At 35.0% G+C, this 17911-nt stretch overlaps 2 protein-coding genes across 2 annotated transcripts; both read right to left on the bottom strand.

The window, feature by feature from the left end:
* Positions 1-1748: 1748 nt before the first annotated feature.
* AMK2 (adenosine monophosphate kinase) lies at positions 1749-4128 on the bottom strand. Its single transcript, XM_078302574.1, has 7 exons — positions 3844-4128; positions 3454-3549; positions 3098-3226; positions 2820-2954; positions 2370-2516; positions 2217-2291; positions 1749-2021 (listed from the first exon to the last, which is right to left on the bottom strand). The coding sequence occupies exons 1-7, from the start codon at positions 4045-4047 to the stop codon at positions 1902-1904; spliced, it is 906 nt and encodes a 301-aa protein (XP_078158700.1). The 5' UTR covers positions 4048-4128; the 3' UTR covers positions 1749-1901.
* A 2287-nt stretch (positions 4129-6415) lies between these two features.
* On the bottom strand, positions 6416-9195 carry LOC144554630 (serine/threonine-protein kinase-like protein CCR4). The gene has a single exon (XM_078302942.1). It carries the CDS (start codon positions 9030-9032, stop codon positions 6693-6695), a length of 2340 nt encoding a protein of 779 aa, XP_078159068.1. The 5' UTR covers positions 9033-9195; the 3' UTR covers positions 6416-6692.
* Between the last annotated feature and the right edge of the window lie 8716 nt (positions 9196-17911).

Here is a 17911-nt window from a genome sequence, read left to right as displayed (position 1 = left end):
CTCTAATTAATAATGTATAATATTCACTCGTTCTCATTGTCTAAAACTTCTTGATTATACTATTAGTATTATATTCACATATTATTAATCCTAATATTATACTTTAATTAGTTTTACTTTGACAATTCATTTTGATTTGCAAACAAATTTGAAATCTTAATATGATGTATCGTAAAATTAGTATAAAATAACTCAGCAATAAATTAGCGAGAAAATCATTTAATTATTTTTATTCTACAACTATTTATAATTGATCAGAAGAGATCTCTAAGTTTTATATTTGCTGAAATTTATATTTAAATAAAGATTATGTAATTTTATATTTTACTGAATTTACTTTTAGATCTATAAAAAGATAATTGTAAACAATTATGAAAATGAAATCTTTACTTCTAAATAAATTAATATTGTAATGTCCATATTATATGCTTTCTGAAATTGGACTCAAATTTATGGAAATATTATTTTGGTATGGTTCTCCTTATTAAGAGATTATAACAATCATATAAATAATTCTCACGCAGAAAGAAGAAACAAATTAAGAAATATTTTTAAATTATAAAAGAAATAACCAAAACTTAATTTCACGTGACCTTAAAATAAGTACTATATTATGATTACAACGTAAATACTACATTTAATGAAATCAAAGACAAATTATTTCAGATATTAATATAATTAGATTAATACTTGTTAATAAATATTATTTTCAGATTTCTAACATTATTAAAGGGATTATTACTAACAAATTCATATTATATTATAATTAATGAAATTAATATTTATAAGAAAATACTACCTAATAAATTCCAGATAAATAATTTCTTATAACTAAAATCATACAATCCAATGATAAAAATTATTCTAAGCCCATAAACCTGATTATCTTATCCCAATCAATTCAATTTATTGTACTGCCAATTTAATATCAAATGATATAATTTTAATTACCTTAGTTGCAGATTTCCCGAATGAAAGGGGAGCCTTGATAACTTTAGATCATGAGATATATAAATACTAATATCTAAAGTTTTGAGATGGAGAGTTGGAGGTTTGAGATAAATCAAAATAAAAGGGTTGGGTCGGTGGAGACAAAAACAACAATCAACGGAGGCGGCAGGGAATTAAATAAAGGGTGCGTAGTGTAGGGTTTAGTGTTTAAATAGGAAATTAAGAGGAGGCAATTAATAGGATTCACGTAGTTTTAATTTTTTGAAGGGTCGGTTATTTTTAAATCTTTCAGGTTAATTAATGTCAATAATGTTGAACAAATTTTAAAACAAAAAAAAGGGCCCAAATGCAAGAATGTTACAAGTACGGTATGATGATTGCCGTGCTGCTAAAATAACTAAATATAATATATTTCTTGTTAAATTAAGGTATGATGATGTGAATAAGAATAACTAGGAGGAAAAGGGCCCAAATGCAAGAATGGCCCACCCAACTCCGGAGCACATATTTCCTCTCTATGTGAGTGATCCGATCCTTAGTGCTGCATGCGGATAAGAAGGCATAGCCGCATAGGCAGTGGCGCAGAGCTGATACACAACAGCTGCACCCACTGAACCATCTCTCATGCGGCTTTCGCCTTGGCCTTCAAAAAAACAATGATAGCTATGTTTCTTTCAAACAAAGCATAGATGACACTACTGTTTTTCTAATGATTCGTAAATTCTAAACTTCACAAATGTATCTGCAATACATCAGAGAATAGATGTAAGGATAAAAAAAAATACATAAACTTGCTCTTAGTTGCTATTCTCCAGTTTAATCAACCAAAACATTCCACAAAAGAGAGTTGAAACATTACAGATGAATATGACCTTTCAATTTCAAGTTACCTAACTTCCTTAATGACATGTATAAATAATATACATCCATTAGTTAGTTAACGATAACCTCTATTGTGTCGTACCAGCTGTTATTGAAGCGGAATCCAAATTCCTTTTGTTCTCTAAAACGTACATTAATCCCTTTTCGATCTCAGCAAAAACTTCTTCCTTTGATGCATTTCCATTTACCTAAAATTATCAATGCTCAAGGGTCAATTGTAAAACTCAAAATCATAAAGAATGGTTTAGTCAATTCAAGTGCTTATTGAAAGGTAAACTTTTCATTTAACAATATAGTCTATTCAAGTTCTAAATTTCATTTCACTTCAAAAAATGTTTTGATTTTGCTAATAGTTAGGGGGGTTGCGGATAGAGAGAGAGTACCTTGTACAAAACAGATTCATAAATGGAAATCACAGATTCAAGATTTTGATAGTGAGTCTTTAGCCTCAATTTCACCTATTAGAGAGAGAATAAAAAATGAATATAGCTGCTGGGTAAGGCGAGATGCAATTTTGATAACCAAAAAAATGGTACCTTCTCTTCAGTGTCATCGAAGCGCTGGGTAAGGCGAGATGCAATTTCTTCATTTTCAGGAGGTGAATATTTCAAATGGTATATCTTTCCTGTAACAGGATCCAGCCTTCTTCCTACCACTCTCTCTACCAGTGACTCATCGGATACCTAACCATCATAACAAATTAAAATTAATGAAAATAGTATGAAAACATAGACGATATACACCATGGTAACCTAAAAATATTCTATTATCTCCTTGCATACCAGTTTCAGGGTACCAAACATCATTTAGCAACTGCTAATTATATGTCAAGATCAAAAATGACCAAATTAACCTCATCTTTTGTGTGTGCGCGCGCACCCATTTATGGCGAGCACATGCACTTGTACACGAGATGTGTATGAAATAAGAACAAAAAATAGAGAAATGCATGGGAGAAGTGTGGATATTATTGTAGGGTGCCAAACCTCTAAGAAAATGAAGATATCAGGTCGAATTTCAAGGTTTTCAAGAGCCATAGCTTGCGAGAGGCTTCGTGGGTACCCGTCTAATAGCCACCCGTTTTGCTCTACATCAGGTTGCATTAACCGTTGCTTCACCATCTTCAATTTGTTTAAGTAAAAACAAAAAAATAAAAGATTTAAAATTTTGGATGAAAAAAAAAGGTGTAAAAAAGTTAGAGAAAAAGGGGTACTGTTGAGAACAATTGAAGAAACAGTAATTATAACAGAAATAAAAAGAGTACCATGACAACAATTTCATCAGGTACTAGCCTTCCTTTCTCCATGAATTCTTTGGCCTTTCTGCCATTTTCAGATCCTGTTGCAATCTCTGCTCTTAGTAAATCCCCAGCCGATATATGCACCAACCCAAACTGCATAATAAATATAACATCCAACATGCACTCATAGCATATGCTTATTATAAACCAAATCTCCATATAATACATCAATTCCCTTCCTTACATTTAAAAAAAAAAGGATCTCATTGTAAGATTTTAACAGGCATTCCAACTTTGTTTATTTAATTTTTATAACTGATACTTAATTGTGCTTCAGCAGACTAAGTGACTAATCAGCAAAAATTAATATAACCACATACTTTATTTGTAATAAGCTCGCATTGGGTCCCTTTTCCAGATGCTGGTGCCCCTGCTATCATAACTTTCACAGGCTCTTTTTTTGATATTGCTTCAATCTAAAATTCAGGAAATCAACAACAATTAACCAGAGACATACCAACTTTAAGGGTACAAATTGTGTAGCTGCTACCAGTATTTTCAAAAAAAAAAAGTGGTACAAATTGACATGCCATAGTCAAATTCTGATTAAATTCACAACACATTCTAGAATTTCCTATTAAAATTAAAATTTTCTTATTTAGAAAAATATCGCTGCTCAGATTTAGGTAAACAGTTTACCAGTATGACCAGTATGATATTTCTGAGAATCAGAACCCCTCAAACAAACAAAAAACAATCAATTATCAAACCTTGGTTGCCCGAGTGATACACGGCGACTTCCATCGTGAACTCAGCGACACGCGCTCATGGTGTTTGTGTTTATTGCTACGAGAGTTAGAGAAGCACACACCACTGGTACGGCGCCTGTTATTACTTGTAGAGATAGAAGGGATCAATGGCTTCTCCGTCGCTGAGAGAGACGAGCCAGAGAAATAGCTCAGAGAAGCAGCCATGCCTTTGAGCCTCCCCTCTCTCGTTCCCCTCTCTCTCTCTCTTCACACACATCAGTTCTATGGCAAAGAAAAAATAATTTATTTATTTGTGACGAAAATCGGTGGATTTCTTTGGGAGTCCGAATCTCTGAGGTAACAGAAAATTACAGTAAATACTTGGACCGTACGATCATAATCCGGACCAAGGTAGGATGCACGGGGATCCTTTAATATTAGTGCGAATTCTGATCGGACAGTCATAATCTAACCGGAAACAATCTGTTACCTTAGGCGAAATGAATTCGATAGTCGTCGGATTTCTTTGTACTGTAGGCGCAGGAGAAATACAGGCGTACTAGAAAGAAATTTTCTCGAGTTCGAATTCTCTGATTCGGGTATGCAATGCGTAAATGTGTGGCGAGTGATTCTGCATCAAATGTGGAGGCTTCTGTCAGCGACTTACTACACAGATTAATATGAATGTTCGACATAGAGAATAAAAAATTAAGGTTTTGTTATTAGGATTAGTTGTAGTGGTCATTTTAGACCAGAGTAGCGGTCCGAGTGCGGCAGAGAAAATAAAACGTTAAACTATTAAGGAAAAATTAATTAATCGAAAGGGTTTACACTTTCATAGTTTCAAATTTGACTCAAGAGAATCATCATATAGATTTATAGATACATTGAATGAATAATAAACTTAATGAAAGAAAAAAAAATAACAGCAAAAAGGGCCAAGTTCAATAAGAACCGTGTACACCTAAACTTAGGCCCATATCGGCCCAATAAGCTGCAGCTTAGGATTGTGCGAGATGAAATAAAGCCTATAATACTTTTGGGCCATATCTTGGACCAACTTGACGACTGATATTTTACAATTTTAATCTCATAATGCCTCGTATCTTCGTTTGCAAAATGAAAATTATACTGCTCAATATAATATTTATATTTAAATATACTGAAAATAAAATTTTTAACTATTTTTTAAAATAGGTACAATGATTATCATTGTATTTGAGCCGTCCAAAAATTGTGATTTTGTACTTATCTTAAAAAATAGTAAAAAATTTCATCCCTAAACATAATTTAGTATGGATAACATGTTGAGCGGTTCGGATCGACAGTTTTAATTTTGAAAACGAAGATGTAAAATATGAGGCATGATGAGATATTGAAACTCTCCTCGTGGAGACATAATGTGAAGTTGTCAATTTGTAATGACAGGTGGCTGAAAAACGGGATTATATTCAAATTTTAATTAACTTTTTTAAATAGAGTTTCTAAATAGTAGTCACAAAAAGTATTCTAAATCAATTTACTAATTAGTTATTATTCTAGAGAAGACAAAAAAATCCACATCACATCAAGGGGATTTGGTGGGGAGTATAGTAGTAATTTTTAATTTGCCAGAGAAGCTAGTTCAAAACCATGGAATGGTACACATACTTCATAAAGAAAGGCATATTGTGTTGTGTAAGTAAAGGTATGGAATGGGACTCTGTCAAATGACACATAATCTAAACCAAGTCAACTAAGTTTGATTTTTCTGACTGAATCAATTGAGCTTAAAAACAATTGATTACAGTTGAGATACAGATCTGACCTCTTAATTACAAACAGAATTAATTATAGATGGTGGGGTCTGCCAAACCTCCTAGAAAAACAGGTAATTAATTAGCTGGTTTCTTGATTTAATTCTTAATGAAATAGTCCAACTTAGAAATTATTAAAATTAATAGTGAAAAAAAAAAAATACCTCTTGCTCTGGTTGTTGAAAGCATATAATTAATTGTTATTGGAAATTTACCTAACTTAATTGTTAGGAAGTTCAGCATATAGCTATTTTCTACTAATCTTTGACATCTGTCAATTAAGGATCTAAATCTGCTGCGATGCTTACATGTGAACAGTAGCTTACAATTCCTACTTTTCTAAATTCAACTGTTGATTTGTTTTGAGATGCGTGCACAGAAAAAACTAGTTATTTAGATATGCGTGCACACAAAAAATTGAACGGCTAGATTTGAAAAGGCAGGAATTTCAGGATTATAAATCTTATAGTGTGTCCCATTTGCTGTACAGATGGAATTGTTAATTGTGGATGTTAAAATTAAATATTATTTCCATCTTCTAAATCTAGTTAGGTTATATATTGATATTGAAATGGTACTGTACAGATAATCTCAGCACGTACGTATAATGGATATCATTAGTAACAATCAATTAAAAAGTAGAAACTGAGGATAAATTTAGGCCAACCAAAACCAGTGCGCCAACAGAAAATTAGCCCCAAAACTTCTTTATATTATTCATAGTTGGTTGCTTCCATGCCATTTAGGTCAAGTCCTTTGAAAAACAAAAAATAATAATAAAAAAAAAAACAAATTACAATTCCCTCACATCTGTCTTCCTATCAATGTTAGTCTAATCCTATACTGGTAAAATATTTTGCCTACATTTCTATACAAAAAAAAATATTTTGATAAAAAGCTCACAACTAACCCCCAAAAAATAAGCGATATTGACAGTTTCTCAACCCCACCAACTCCAAATCAAATTCTTAATCAATCAATTTACAATGTGATCATCGCCAGAATGGATCAAGATGGACCCACATGTCACATCAATTCGCCATGCTGGCGCCGACGTGTCACAATCTCAACAGGTCATTCCAACTCATGATGTGTGCTCATGGAGCTCATGGTGCTCATGGTGCTCCCCCTATCCTCCACCTCCAGCACCACCTCCACCATCTCATCCTCGTCATCGACGCAAAGGCCCATGGCCCACTCCAACTCCATCACAATCTCTTTCATTGTGGGCCGTGACTTCCCTCGGGGCCGCACGCATTGTGCCGCTAGTTTCACCACAATATTAATTGCCTCCTCCTCTCTGCCGTCCTTCAACGTGACCCGCTTATCAAAGAGTCTCGCCGTATCACCCGAATTCAATATCGGTTTCACGTACTCTGCCACATGGCACGGCTCCTCATCTTCCCCCGGCTTAAAAACTGCTTTCAGACCTGTTATCATCTCTAGAAGTACTACTCCAAAGCTGTACACGTCGCTCTTCTCGGTTAATTCTTGGAGCCTGTAGTACTCAGGATCCATGTAACCTACTGTCCCAGCCGATACGGCACTGCTACTTCCAGTTCCGGCATTACTTCTAATCATGGATAATCCAAAATCTGACACCTTTGCCGTCCATGTTTCGTCAAGTAAAATATTTGACGATTTGATATCACGGTGGATTATTCCGGGCACCGCATATGAATGCAAGTATTCTATCCCCCGTGCCGCATCTAATGCTATCCTGAGCCGATTTGTCCATGAAGTGAAAAGCGGCGAAGAATCAGAAGGAGGAAGCCTATGCAAATGGTCGTAAAGATTGCCGTGCGGCATGTGTTCCATCACTAGTATACGCTCGCTACGCTCATCACAAAATCCTAAGAGACCAACGAGGTTTATATGGTTAAGACGTGAAAGGAGTGCCAGCTCTGAGAGGAATGCACTCTCCACATCGCATCGGCGCCTCTGGTGCGCTCTTTTAAAAGCAGCTTGGCGCCCATCTGGCAAAACACCCCAATAAACCGTCCCAAAGCCACCCGATCCAATCTTGTTTGAATCTGCAAACCCGTCAGTGGCACGATGTAAATCCCGAAATGAGAATACTAAACCATTTATTGGTTGCCATGAAACCGGTCTCACAGGGTTTGGCCGCTCCCCTGTTTGATCGTTTGGTGCCAGATTGGGCCTCTGTTCTTTCTTCTTTGCTATCTTGTACAGCACAAGCCCTACTATTACAGCACAAGATGCCAAGGCTACACCACCGGCAATTCCAGCGATCATTACAGTGTTACTTTTGTTTCCTCCGGGAATTGAAGGAGGGCTTGTAGGAGATGCATTTGGGGAAGGTGGAGTTACAATTATTTTATTATTCGTGAGAATAATTTCACATGGTAGACAAATTACATAACCTTCATCACTACAAACATTAGCTGAGCCAGAAAGGGACCTGCACGGGCAACTCGTTTCCGGTGCGCAAGTGCCCGGTAGAATTCGATCATACACGAAAGAACTGTTTTTAAAATTCTTGCTGCCCCAACAAACAACCGAGTAGTTCCCCATTAACACACCGCAAACCGAATCACCCTTTGCCTCAATTGAAACAAATTGCAACTTGGCTACCTTCAGTGGAGGCGCCGCTCCTTTTCCCCAGCATTTCACTGTTCCATTGGAAGTCAAGATGCAAGTAATGTTGGTACCAAGAGACATAGACCGCATATCATCAGGAACTGGATAAATTTTGGGTGCACCCAAACCCCAGCAAGTTAAGTTATGAGCAGTGCTAACTGCACACGCATGGTGTGACCCGGCAGCGAGAATTTTATAACTGCCTGCTGGTTCTTTGCCTACTACATCTGTCTTGTTGCCAAAGCACTTTATGATTCCGCCGCAACTCGTAATACCGCAAACAAAGTCACCACCAACCGCAATTGCTTTAAAACCGATGCCGTCGGGGATATCTAATTCCGGCCACCTCCAACATTCAATTGACCCACCCGACTCATTTTTCAGGCCGCAGACATGAGAGTCTCCAGATGATATCGCGAGCAAAGGTGGGCCCCAGTAAACCCTTTTTTTATCCCACGGGTCATTCGGATTGTCGCCTTCAAAAGACCACCAAAGCATGGAGGTCTTTGCATTTGGTGGTGATTGGATCCCACATAAGAAATCATCGGCAGTTGCTAAGGCCGAGTACTGAACAAAAGAATTGTCGCCATAGCCACCACTCTCTGCAGAATAGTTTATTGTGTCTCCACTTGGTAAGGATATGCAAGTAAGGTCATAGGCTGTCAACGAAATATAAGAACTCGACATGAGAGCACAAACTACGGTTTCTTTGTGGAGTCTGGAGATGGCAAGAGTGGAGAAAGGTGAAGAAAGAGCAACTGGAATTGAGAGAGAGATCGGCAACAGCAAGAGCAAAGAGAAATAAAGAGGCATTGATGTTTTGGTTGGATTTGTGTACAAAGGCTGTGTTTCATGGTAGGTAATGCGCTGGAGAGAGAGAGAAGGAGAAAGAAATGAGAGGAGAGGGGAAGGTGTGTATACGTATGGGAAAGGTTGAGGCTTTCAAATTTGGTGGGGTTGTTTGTGAGATTTTAATTTATTTATTTTTTAAGGTTATGTGCTTCTTATTTGATTATAAAAGTAGATTCAAAAGTTGGTGTGGCTCATAACTAATATACTTTTTAGAACAAAGGATTCTTTATAGCCATACTCCAATATTGACAATGAAACAATTTTCTTTATGTGGCAATGAAACAAAGGCTATAATCCTTGTTTAAATATCATCAGTCAATCAGTAAAAAAAGATGTTATGATGGGTATCACATCAAATTCAGTTAGATGTCACATATGAACCGTTTGATTCAACCGAACCGACCGTTTGAACACCCCTAATCAGAAACATCCGATCCCCAGCCATTGATATCTATAGATTTTGTTTGTTTATATTAAGAGAGGATATGATCTTAAATGATTTCAAGAAGCATCACAATACCAAGTACTCAGATATTCATGCCACAGAAAATCAAAAATCAAAAGGGGAAATGAGACTAAAATACTATAAAACACGGCTTATACGGGGTAATAGGGGGTACCGAGTCCAATTACTCGGTCCCTTTGAATTTGTTCCACTTTTTTCTGGAATAATTATTTTTACTTTTACCACCCTTTAGAATTAAATTATCTCCGTTTGAACAACAACAATGACATAAATCATTTTCTTTCTCTGAAACTTTCTAAAGGTGACGTGACGGCTTCTATCTTAACCAAATAGAATAACATATCATTAATGACAACATCAATAATAATAATAATAATAATAAAATAATGGTAAAAGAGTTCGATTAAGGAACCGAATTGTCTGCCTCCGGGGTAGGAAATTTCTGTCCCAGAGTCACTGCAGAGTGAATCTCCATTAAAACCTAAATCCAAAACTATTTTAACCCTAAACCCTTTAACAGTAACCGGGTCCACTCCGTAGTGACTCTGGGGGCAGAAATTTCCTGCACCCCAGAGGGCAGGAGATCTGATTCCTTCGATTAATGCACTAAGCGCACGTACGCACTATTCACAATAATAGTTCAATGCTATAAGCAAAGAAAATAATAACAATAATAATAATAAGAGGAGGATTTCAATACTTCATGTCTTTCATACCTCATATTGTACGTATATTTTCGTTGTTAAAGTCTAAATTGTCGATCCGAACCGTTTAACATCATTTCCATACTAAAATATGCTTGAGGATGAAATGTTATAGTTTTTGCAAAAATTTTACTATTTTTTAATATAGGTACAAAATCACTATATCTAGACCCTACAAAAGCAGTGATTTTCTACCTATCTTAAAAAATAGTAAATTTTTTTTAAAAATTATAAAATTTCATCGCTAAGCATATTTTAGTATGAATATCATACTAAGAGGTTTAGATCGATATATTAGACTTTAAAAATGAAGATACAAAATATGAGGTATAATGAGATATGAAAGACACGGGGCATTGGAACCCTCCTCTAATAAAAAATATAATTTTAATATTGAAATAATTAAATAAGTAATCGTTTTGTAATAAAATGTGTTCTTGAATCATCTTGTGCATGTGAAAATTTTACCTAATAAATGTAATTTTATTTTGAAATAATTAAACAAAATAATAGTTTTGTAATAAATGGTGTTCATGAAGTCTCTTGTGCATGGACTTTTTTGACCTAATAATTTATAAAGAAAATGTCAAAATATATACTGTTCTTTTGGATTGGAATTTTTTTAAAATGAACTATGTATAATGCTTAAACTTCTATGCTAAATTAAACTTTAGTGCTAAGCAATGTCTGTAATCCAACATGAATGGAACATTCTAGAATGGAATAAACAATTCAAGGGAAAATAAAAAAGCAAACAATTTTCAAAAACATTAATTTTAAAAAAAAATCTGATATGAAAAGAACATTCTTTAAAAAAAATATATACCTATGATTTAATATTCTCTAGATATATGACTGGCAAATGGTGGCCTAGGTTAGAGGCTTAAATGTGAAATAAACCAATGGAAGTAGAAAAAGAGGTTGGAGAAAAAACTTGAGAGGTTGTGAAATAACTTAGTTTATCACTTTATTGACTATGGATTTCTTGGAAAGTAACCTCTAAAATTGCAACAATTAATCAGATAAAAACCCTAAAAGTCAAATAGAATGCTCAAGATTAAGACTGCTCAATAGAACCTTCTCCAAGAATAACCATAGCTAGTTGGTACTGAAAATTCTCCTTTCGTGTGCCTATTTGTCTCCATATATATTCTCCCTGCCTATTGCTAATCATTTCTTCTTCTTCTTCTTTTTTTTTTTTTTTGTGGTTTAGATTTTTAATTGATCAAGCGTGTGAAAATAATTTGGCTTATTTGTAATACGAAAAACGAGCAAATTGAGAAACCCTTTATTAAAAAAATATAAGGACAGAATTCGTGCCATCCTTCATTTAAAAAAAAAATTAAATAAAAAGAAGTGACCTTGAAAATTGTTAAAACAATAATAATTCTTCTTTACTTATATGACAAAAATATTACTAAAAATAAAAAATAAACGTAATTACCACACTTATTATTTTACTAATACCTAACTTTTTCTCATATATATATATATATATAGAGAGAGAAAGACTACCATACATTACAATGCATTGGTATTTTTTTTTGCATTGAACTATAGATCACTGGATTCAAAGTCCAAATGACCAATTCAAACTGTTCATCTTGTTCTCCATATTAATATGTGATTGGAGATTAAATTTTACATTTTTTGGAATTTTGTTACTATTTATTAAGCCACTTTGAAAATCGCTGATCCAATGGTGCTTTTTTATTTTACTGTTACCGTTGGATCAGCGATTTTCAAAGTGGCTTAATAAATAGTAAAAAAATTGCAAAAAATGTAAAATTTGGTCTCCAAGAACATATTAATATGGAGAACAAGATGAACGGTTTGGATCAACGTTTTGGATTTCGAAATTTCAAATTTGGACCGTATGCATATTGGGCCATATGCATACGAATGCACATTATGTTGGGTTTCGGGGTAACCAAAACCCGTTTAGGCTTAAGCTGCGGAAAGAACGTAAAACAAAAATTTTACTTCTAACTTAAGCCAAGGATTAAACGAGGTATGTCAGGAAACTTTCCAAGACGGTCCACCTTCAGTATTCCTTTGACATCAAAACCCAATTTAATCCTTTTACATATCTACTCCATGATTGATTTCTAAAACTTTAATCTACTTACCAATTAAATAAATTAATATAACATATTTATACCTTGTTTCCAAATCACAGTTGGAATGCAGACCGAGCGAGTAGAGCTACATCATGGGAATGATTCTCCTCGGAGCACCAAACGTATGGTGTCTCTATAGGTTATCCACCAGGACTAACCAGAGAGCGGTTTATTTCTTTTGCCAGAAATACCGTAAACTGCGGAATTCTGCAAAAACACTATTCACAAGGAAAAGACGAAAACCCGTAAACATGAATTTTCGGTTACTCAGTTTCACAAATAAGAAAAACTGACATACCGTGAAATTTGGGAAAACACTATTCACCAATCCCGTAAATATACTTCACAACAACCCGCAAGATTATACGTCAACTACGTATAACTTTCTTTTCTCAACCGAAACACTATTTGGGAGAGAAACCGAGAAAGAGAGAAAATACCGATTTGTTTCGACACGAAACGATACGAGTGAATTAGTGGTTTTTCTCTCTACATGCACCCCTCTATTTATAGGTTTTTGAGGAGGTTCGCAAAAGACAGAAATATCCCTCAACATATGCCTATTTACAAGATATGACATTGAATGGATAAGGATGATGACATGTCATGTGGATAAGATCGATGACGTGTCATGTGGATAAGGATGACATGTGAAAAGACCAAAATGTCCTCGGCCCGAATACAAATAATATTTGTATAATTATTCTGAACAATTATATTTCTTGCGGTTGTTGTTTCGATAATTTATACAACGTGTCCTGCACATTTATAAATTAACCGGTTAACTTTTATACAACGTGTCACACACGTTTATAAATTAACCAATGTTTTTGCTTGTTATTTTTACATAACATTTATAATTTAATTATAACACGTATAATTAATTATAACCATCTTACTATTGATTATAACCAATTTATAATCAATCACAATAAGATTCTCCGATTAACTCCTATATAGTGTGACCCGATAGGATCTGTGTTATGTTGGTAAATAGAATTAAAACTGTTTTAACTTCTATAATCATGAGCGGTATCTGGCAGTATACATCATGACCATCCAATTACACAGATGATGCTGTATAGTACAATATCATGATCCAGTAAACAATTTACTTGTGTCAGTTCTTTTGTCACATAGCTATCAAATTAGTTTCAAGGTAGGTGTGTGTCATCCTTGTAAACTTAATCTTTTCTTGATCTTGAGCAGATTATCTGTCACACCCCGGAACAGGGGGTCGCGCAGTTTCGTTTTAAAATGCGGTTTGTTCATGCAGATCTATATATATATATATATAAAACGTTATGTTTATGTGTGTGGGCCCGATTCTATTAGTATGCGGGGGGTGGCAGGGGGGCGGCAGCCCCCTGCGAGCGTTGTCTGAGGTTACGAAGCACCGCTCAATAGAGCCCGGAGAATTTTGATTTCAAAGAAGTCAAATGGCATGAAAATCCTTTAACCGACGGTCCAGATTAGTCAAATTATCATATGATTTGATTTAAAACAAGTTTGGTTCAAATCCGACTTAATTTGGCTAAGTTATACTCAAAACAGCATTTTTCAGAATCCCCATTGCGGCCCGCAATAGGGCTGTTGCGGCCCGCAACACTTCCCAAAATTTCCAGCCTTTGAAATTTTCCTCTGTCTCCATTCATTGCGGCCCGCAACAAATTCCAAAATTCCCAGCCTCTGCACAGCACTTCTGCCTCCATTCATTGCGGCCCGCAATGAATTTATTGCGGCCCGCAATGAATTTATTGCGGCCCGCAATGAATTTATTGCGGCCCGCAATGAATTTATTGCGGCCCGCAATGACCTGGTTGGCTTTTTAAGCTGCGAACTTTTCTCTGTCTACTCTCATTGCGGCCCGCAATAGGGTTATTGCGGCCCGCAATAAGGGTACTGTTTTTCATTCCTTTGCCCATTTTCGTGAAATTTCACCCCGTTTTCAAACCCGATCAAATCCCCGTATGATTAAACAATTACTCCCCATTCACTGGACCTTTTAATGACATTAAAAATGCAATTTCAACATTTAAATCATAACAACTATTTAAAACATACCGTTAGGGTTTTATAACATAATACGGTTCGATAATAACCTATACATCAAAATAACCGACTACGGGTTCAACTACACATTCAAAATGGACATAAAAGGGTTTGGCATAACCTATTAGCCCGGCCTACACTCACGTGTCGAGCCCGAGTCCCACTTCACTCGCGTTTACCTGCACATATCAATTCAAAGGGAAAAATTCCCCGAGGGGAGGGGGTGAGAAAACCTGTCATCCGTTTTCTCAGTGCGGAATTTAAAGGGCTACTGGATTTGTGCGAAATCCATCACCAGAACTAAATACACTAGCAATAGGGCATCGAGTTATTTATTTACCAATAACAATAAATGCACATGTACCAGGAATAGATTCAAACGGATTTCAATTCACATTTCATCAACATCAATCAACGAATTTCCAGAAAGATTTGGTTTCACAGATATAATATATATAAGTCTGGTTATGAGGTACAGATATCAACTATCTATCGCCTCCGGCTTAACAGTTCTATTTTCTGGTTTCAAGTCATACAATCTCATCAATTCATCACTTAAAATAAACACGGGCATATTCCGCGAATATGCAACAGAATACCACTTTTCTCAAAAAGAAATCACTGACACTATCACTGAATCACTGAATCACTGAACCACAGTTCTACCTAAAATTACACTGCACTTCCCTTACCCAACCGGTACTGGGTTCACTAGGGCCATTCTCCAGATGCGCATAAGGGTCCTGGATGAAAGTCTAGTAGCTAGCTAGACTTTCCACTATGATACACTGTTCACTTCACACAATCAATCCAAGTCATACTGTGGTTCCACTCACTTATTCAAAACGACAGATCAACAATCGATAAACCGTACCAACATGAGAATCAAAACAGTTATACAATTCAATTACACTAATATCACAATTAATGCAATGCGGCAACAAATGCTTTCAATCAGAGATTCAACATGCTATGCACAGTTTATTTAAATCAAGCAATCAACATAAATATAATAATATGCACCGTTATTTAGTTCTACGAATAAACCCCAAAACAGATCCCGTGAACCCCCGCACCTGGTTACGTAGGGCACGCAGAGGGTCCGCGATCTCGCGACTCGGTAAGCTCGTCAATCCCGCTAGCCGTGCTCGTTAGGATCTATACATAGGTCAATTTATTAAATTCCGGCATTTTTACAATTTAAACCCTCAAATCAATTTTTTTGGGAAAAATCCGTAAATTGGAATTTGGTTGCACTTTGGAACACGAAATCAGTCAATTTACACTATATAAACAACAAAGGCACGGAATAATCAATTTGGTACGATTCTACGGATTTTCACCGAAACCCTAAAAACAAGGAATCACGAAATGAGAGAGAAATAGGAAGGGGAATTACCAATGGAACGGATGGATGTGCGAGATTTGAGCTCCTCTTCCTAAATCTCCGTTTTCACGCAATACGGTCACCGGGGTGTCTCTCTCTCACTCTCTCTCTCTCTCGTTCTTTCTCTCTTGGCGGAAACAAAGGAAAAGAGGAAAAGAAAAGGAAGGGGTGGGGACGCAGGAAGGGAAAGGAAGGAGGGGGAAGGAAAGAATGACAAAGGGGCCCCACTTGTAAGTGGTATTTTTGCAAAATAAACCCTCCACTTATTCGATATTGATTAAATGATTTATATAACACCTATTGCTCATCTTTCTTAACACAATTAATCGTATAATTATTGTTCACCATCCACGTCACTAATTTCGTATATACGTATATATATATTATTCGATTTAACCACATATTATTTTCATTAATTCTGAATTTTAAAAGTTCACGGTATTACATTATCAAATATGATTACTCTTGTAATCATACCGCGCGCTGATAATCTTACTCTATCAAGGGGCCCAGTGATGTTATAGCTCGTATAGAGATACGAGGGACAATAGTACTTTTGGTAAACCATCACTACCTCAGCTAAGCCATGTATACCGAAGAGCTACCGTTATAACTGTATTTTACCAACAGCGTTTGATAACAATCACACATATACATTTCTTAGTAGGAAAGATGAATACCTCATACTTTAGAACTTAACACTGAATGAAAACATTAATGACACGAACACAATTCCGTATAATGTTTCATTCGGGGTCTGTCAGATATCATGTTCCTGGAACATATATCTATGTGATTAAAATGACAACTCCTTGTCTATGGTCTGTAAAACTTGACCATCATTTAATCCACATACTAACCTTATCGTGGTAATTAGTGTTCCTGCTAATTACCTTGGTCAGTGACTTTTTTAGAGTATATATCATCTATATTATGAAGTTTCACAATTCCAGTCATGAACTCGAAATGATTCATAAATACAATAATACTCAAAGCAACAAAATGATATTAATCATCCAATTCATGAACAAAGCTTTATATAATCAATTATCGTATTATTGACTTCTAGATTATTACACTAACACATTAGTCACTCTCTCTCTCTCTCTCTCTCTATATATATATATATATATATATATATATCTATTCCATTATTAAGCACGTAGGGTGTCCGATCCGCCAATGGCTATGATTGAAAGATGAAATTTCAGATTTAATCTCAGCCCTCCAATTACATAATTTGTCTTCTTTTGATTAAATGCATCTGAATAATGTGTAGAAGTCTAAATTAAACTAAAAACATACTCACCACACGTACTGCCACATGATGCATTACAATCAAAATTAAATAAATTCTGAAATTGAGCGATATGTTTCCTTATTTTATTCATTCATTATTTATCCCTCTCCAATTTAGCGATATAGTTATGTTTTCTTTTTTCTCTTCTATATTTCTATAGCTATTGCCGTAAGAATTTTATAAATATTATCAATTTTGTTTATATACATATCTATACATATCACAATGAAAATCTTAGAAGCACAAATCAGTGGGACATGAAGAAGGAGAAGAAAACAAAATTGAAAAGGTCACAAAAAATTTTAAGTCTCTTCGTTTAGTTTGCTTATGGCATGGGTATTATATCTAATCAGTTGTATCAGGTATTCTATTTTGTACAAATTAATTTAAAATTAGAAAGCTCTTATTTCAAATCATTGGTACTTGAAATACATAATCATCACATCATCAAATTATTATAAGAGATCACAATTCAAAGTAATTAAAATACAAAATCATATAATTCTATTCAAAGATCATGTCCCTCAATTTTTGAATAATTCTTAATTTTATTGAATATTTTTTCATAATTTTTTTCTCTTATAATATGTCTTGTTGCAACGCACGGGCATAATACGAGTATATATATATGACGAGGGTTCAAATGCCTCCATTTTTTGTACTTTCACCATGCCTCCATTTTTTAAAACTTTAATAACTCAAAATTTAAAACTTAGAAGTCAAAATAAAACCGTTAGATGTGATCTATATTATTTTCTCTATGTGCTCATAAAAAATCATTACATTCCAATTTTGTTTTTATGTGAATCAA

This window comes from Carex rostrata, chromosome 5 (assembly GCF_964058835.1).
Source record: "Carex rostrata chromosome 5, lpCarRost1.2, whole genome shotgun sequence".
Classification (NCBI taxonomy): Eukaryota; Viridiplantae; Streptophyta; class Magnoliopsida; order Poales; family Cyperaceae; genus Carex; species Carex rostrata.
The sequence above is the reverse complement of the archived record's forward strand: the minus strand, read 5'-3'. Positions and strand labels throughout refer to the sequence as shown.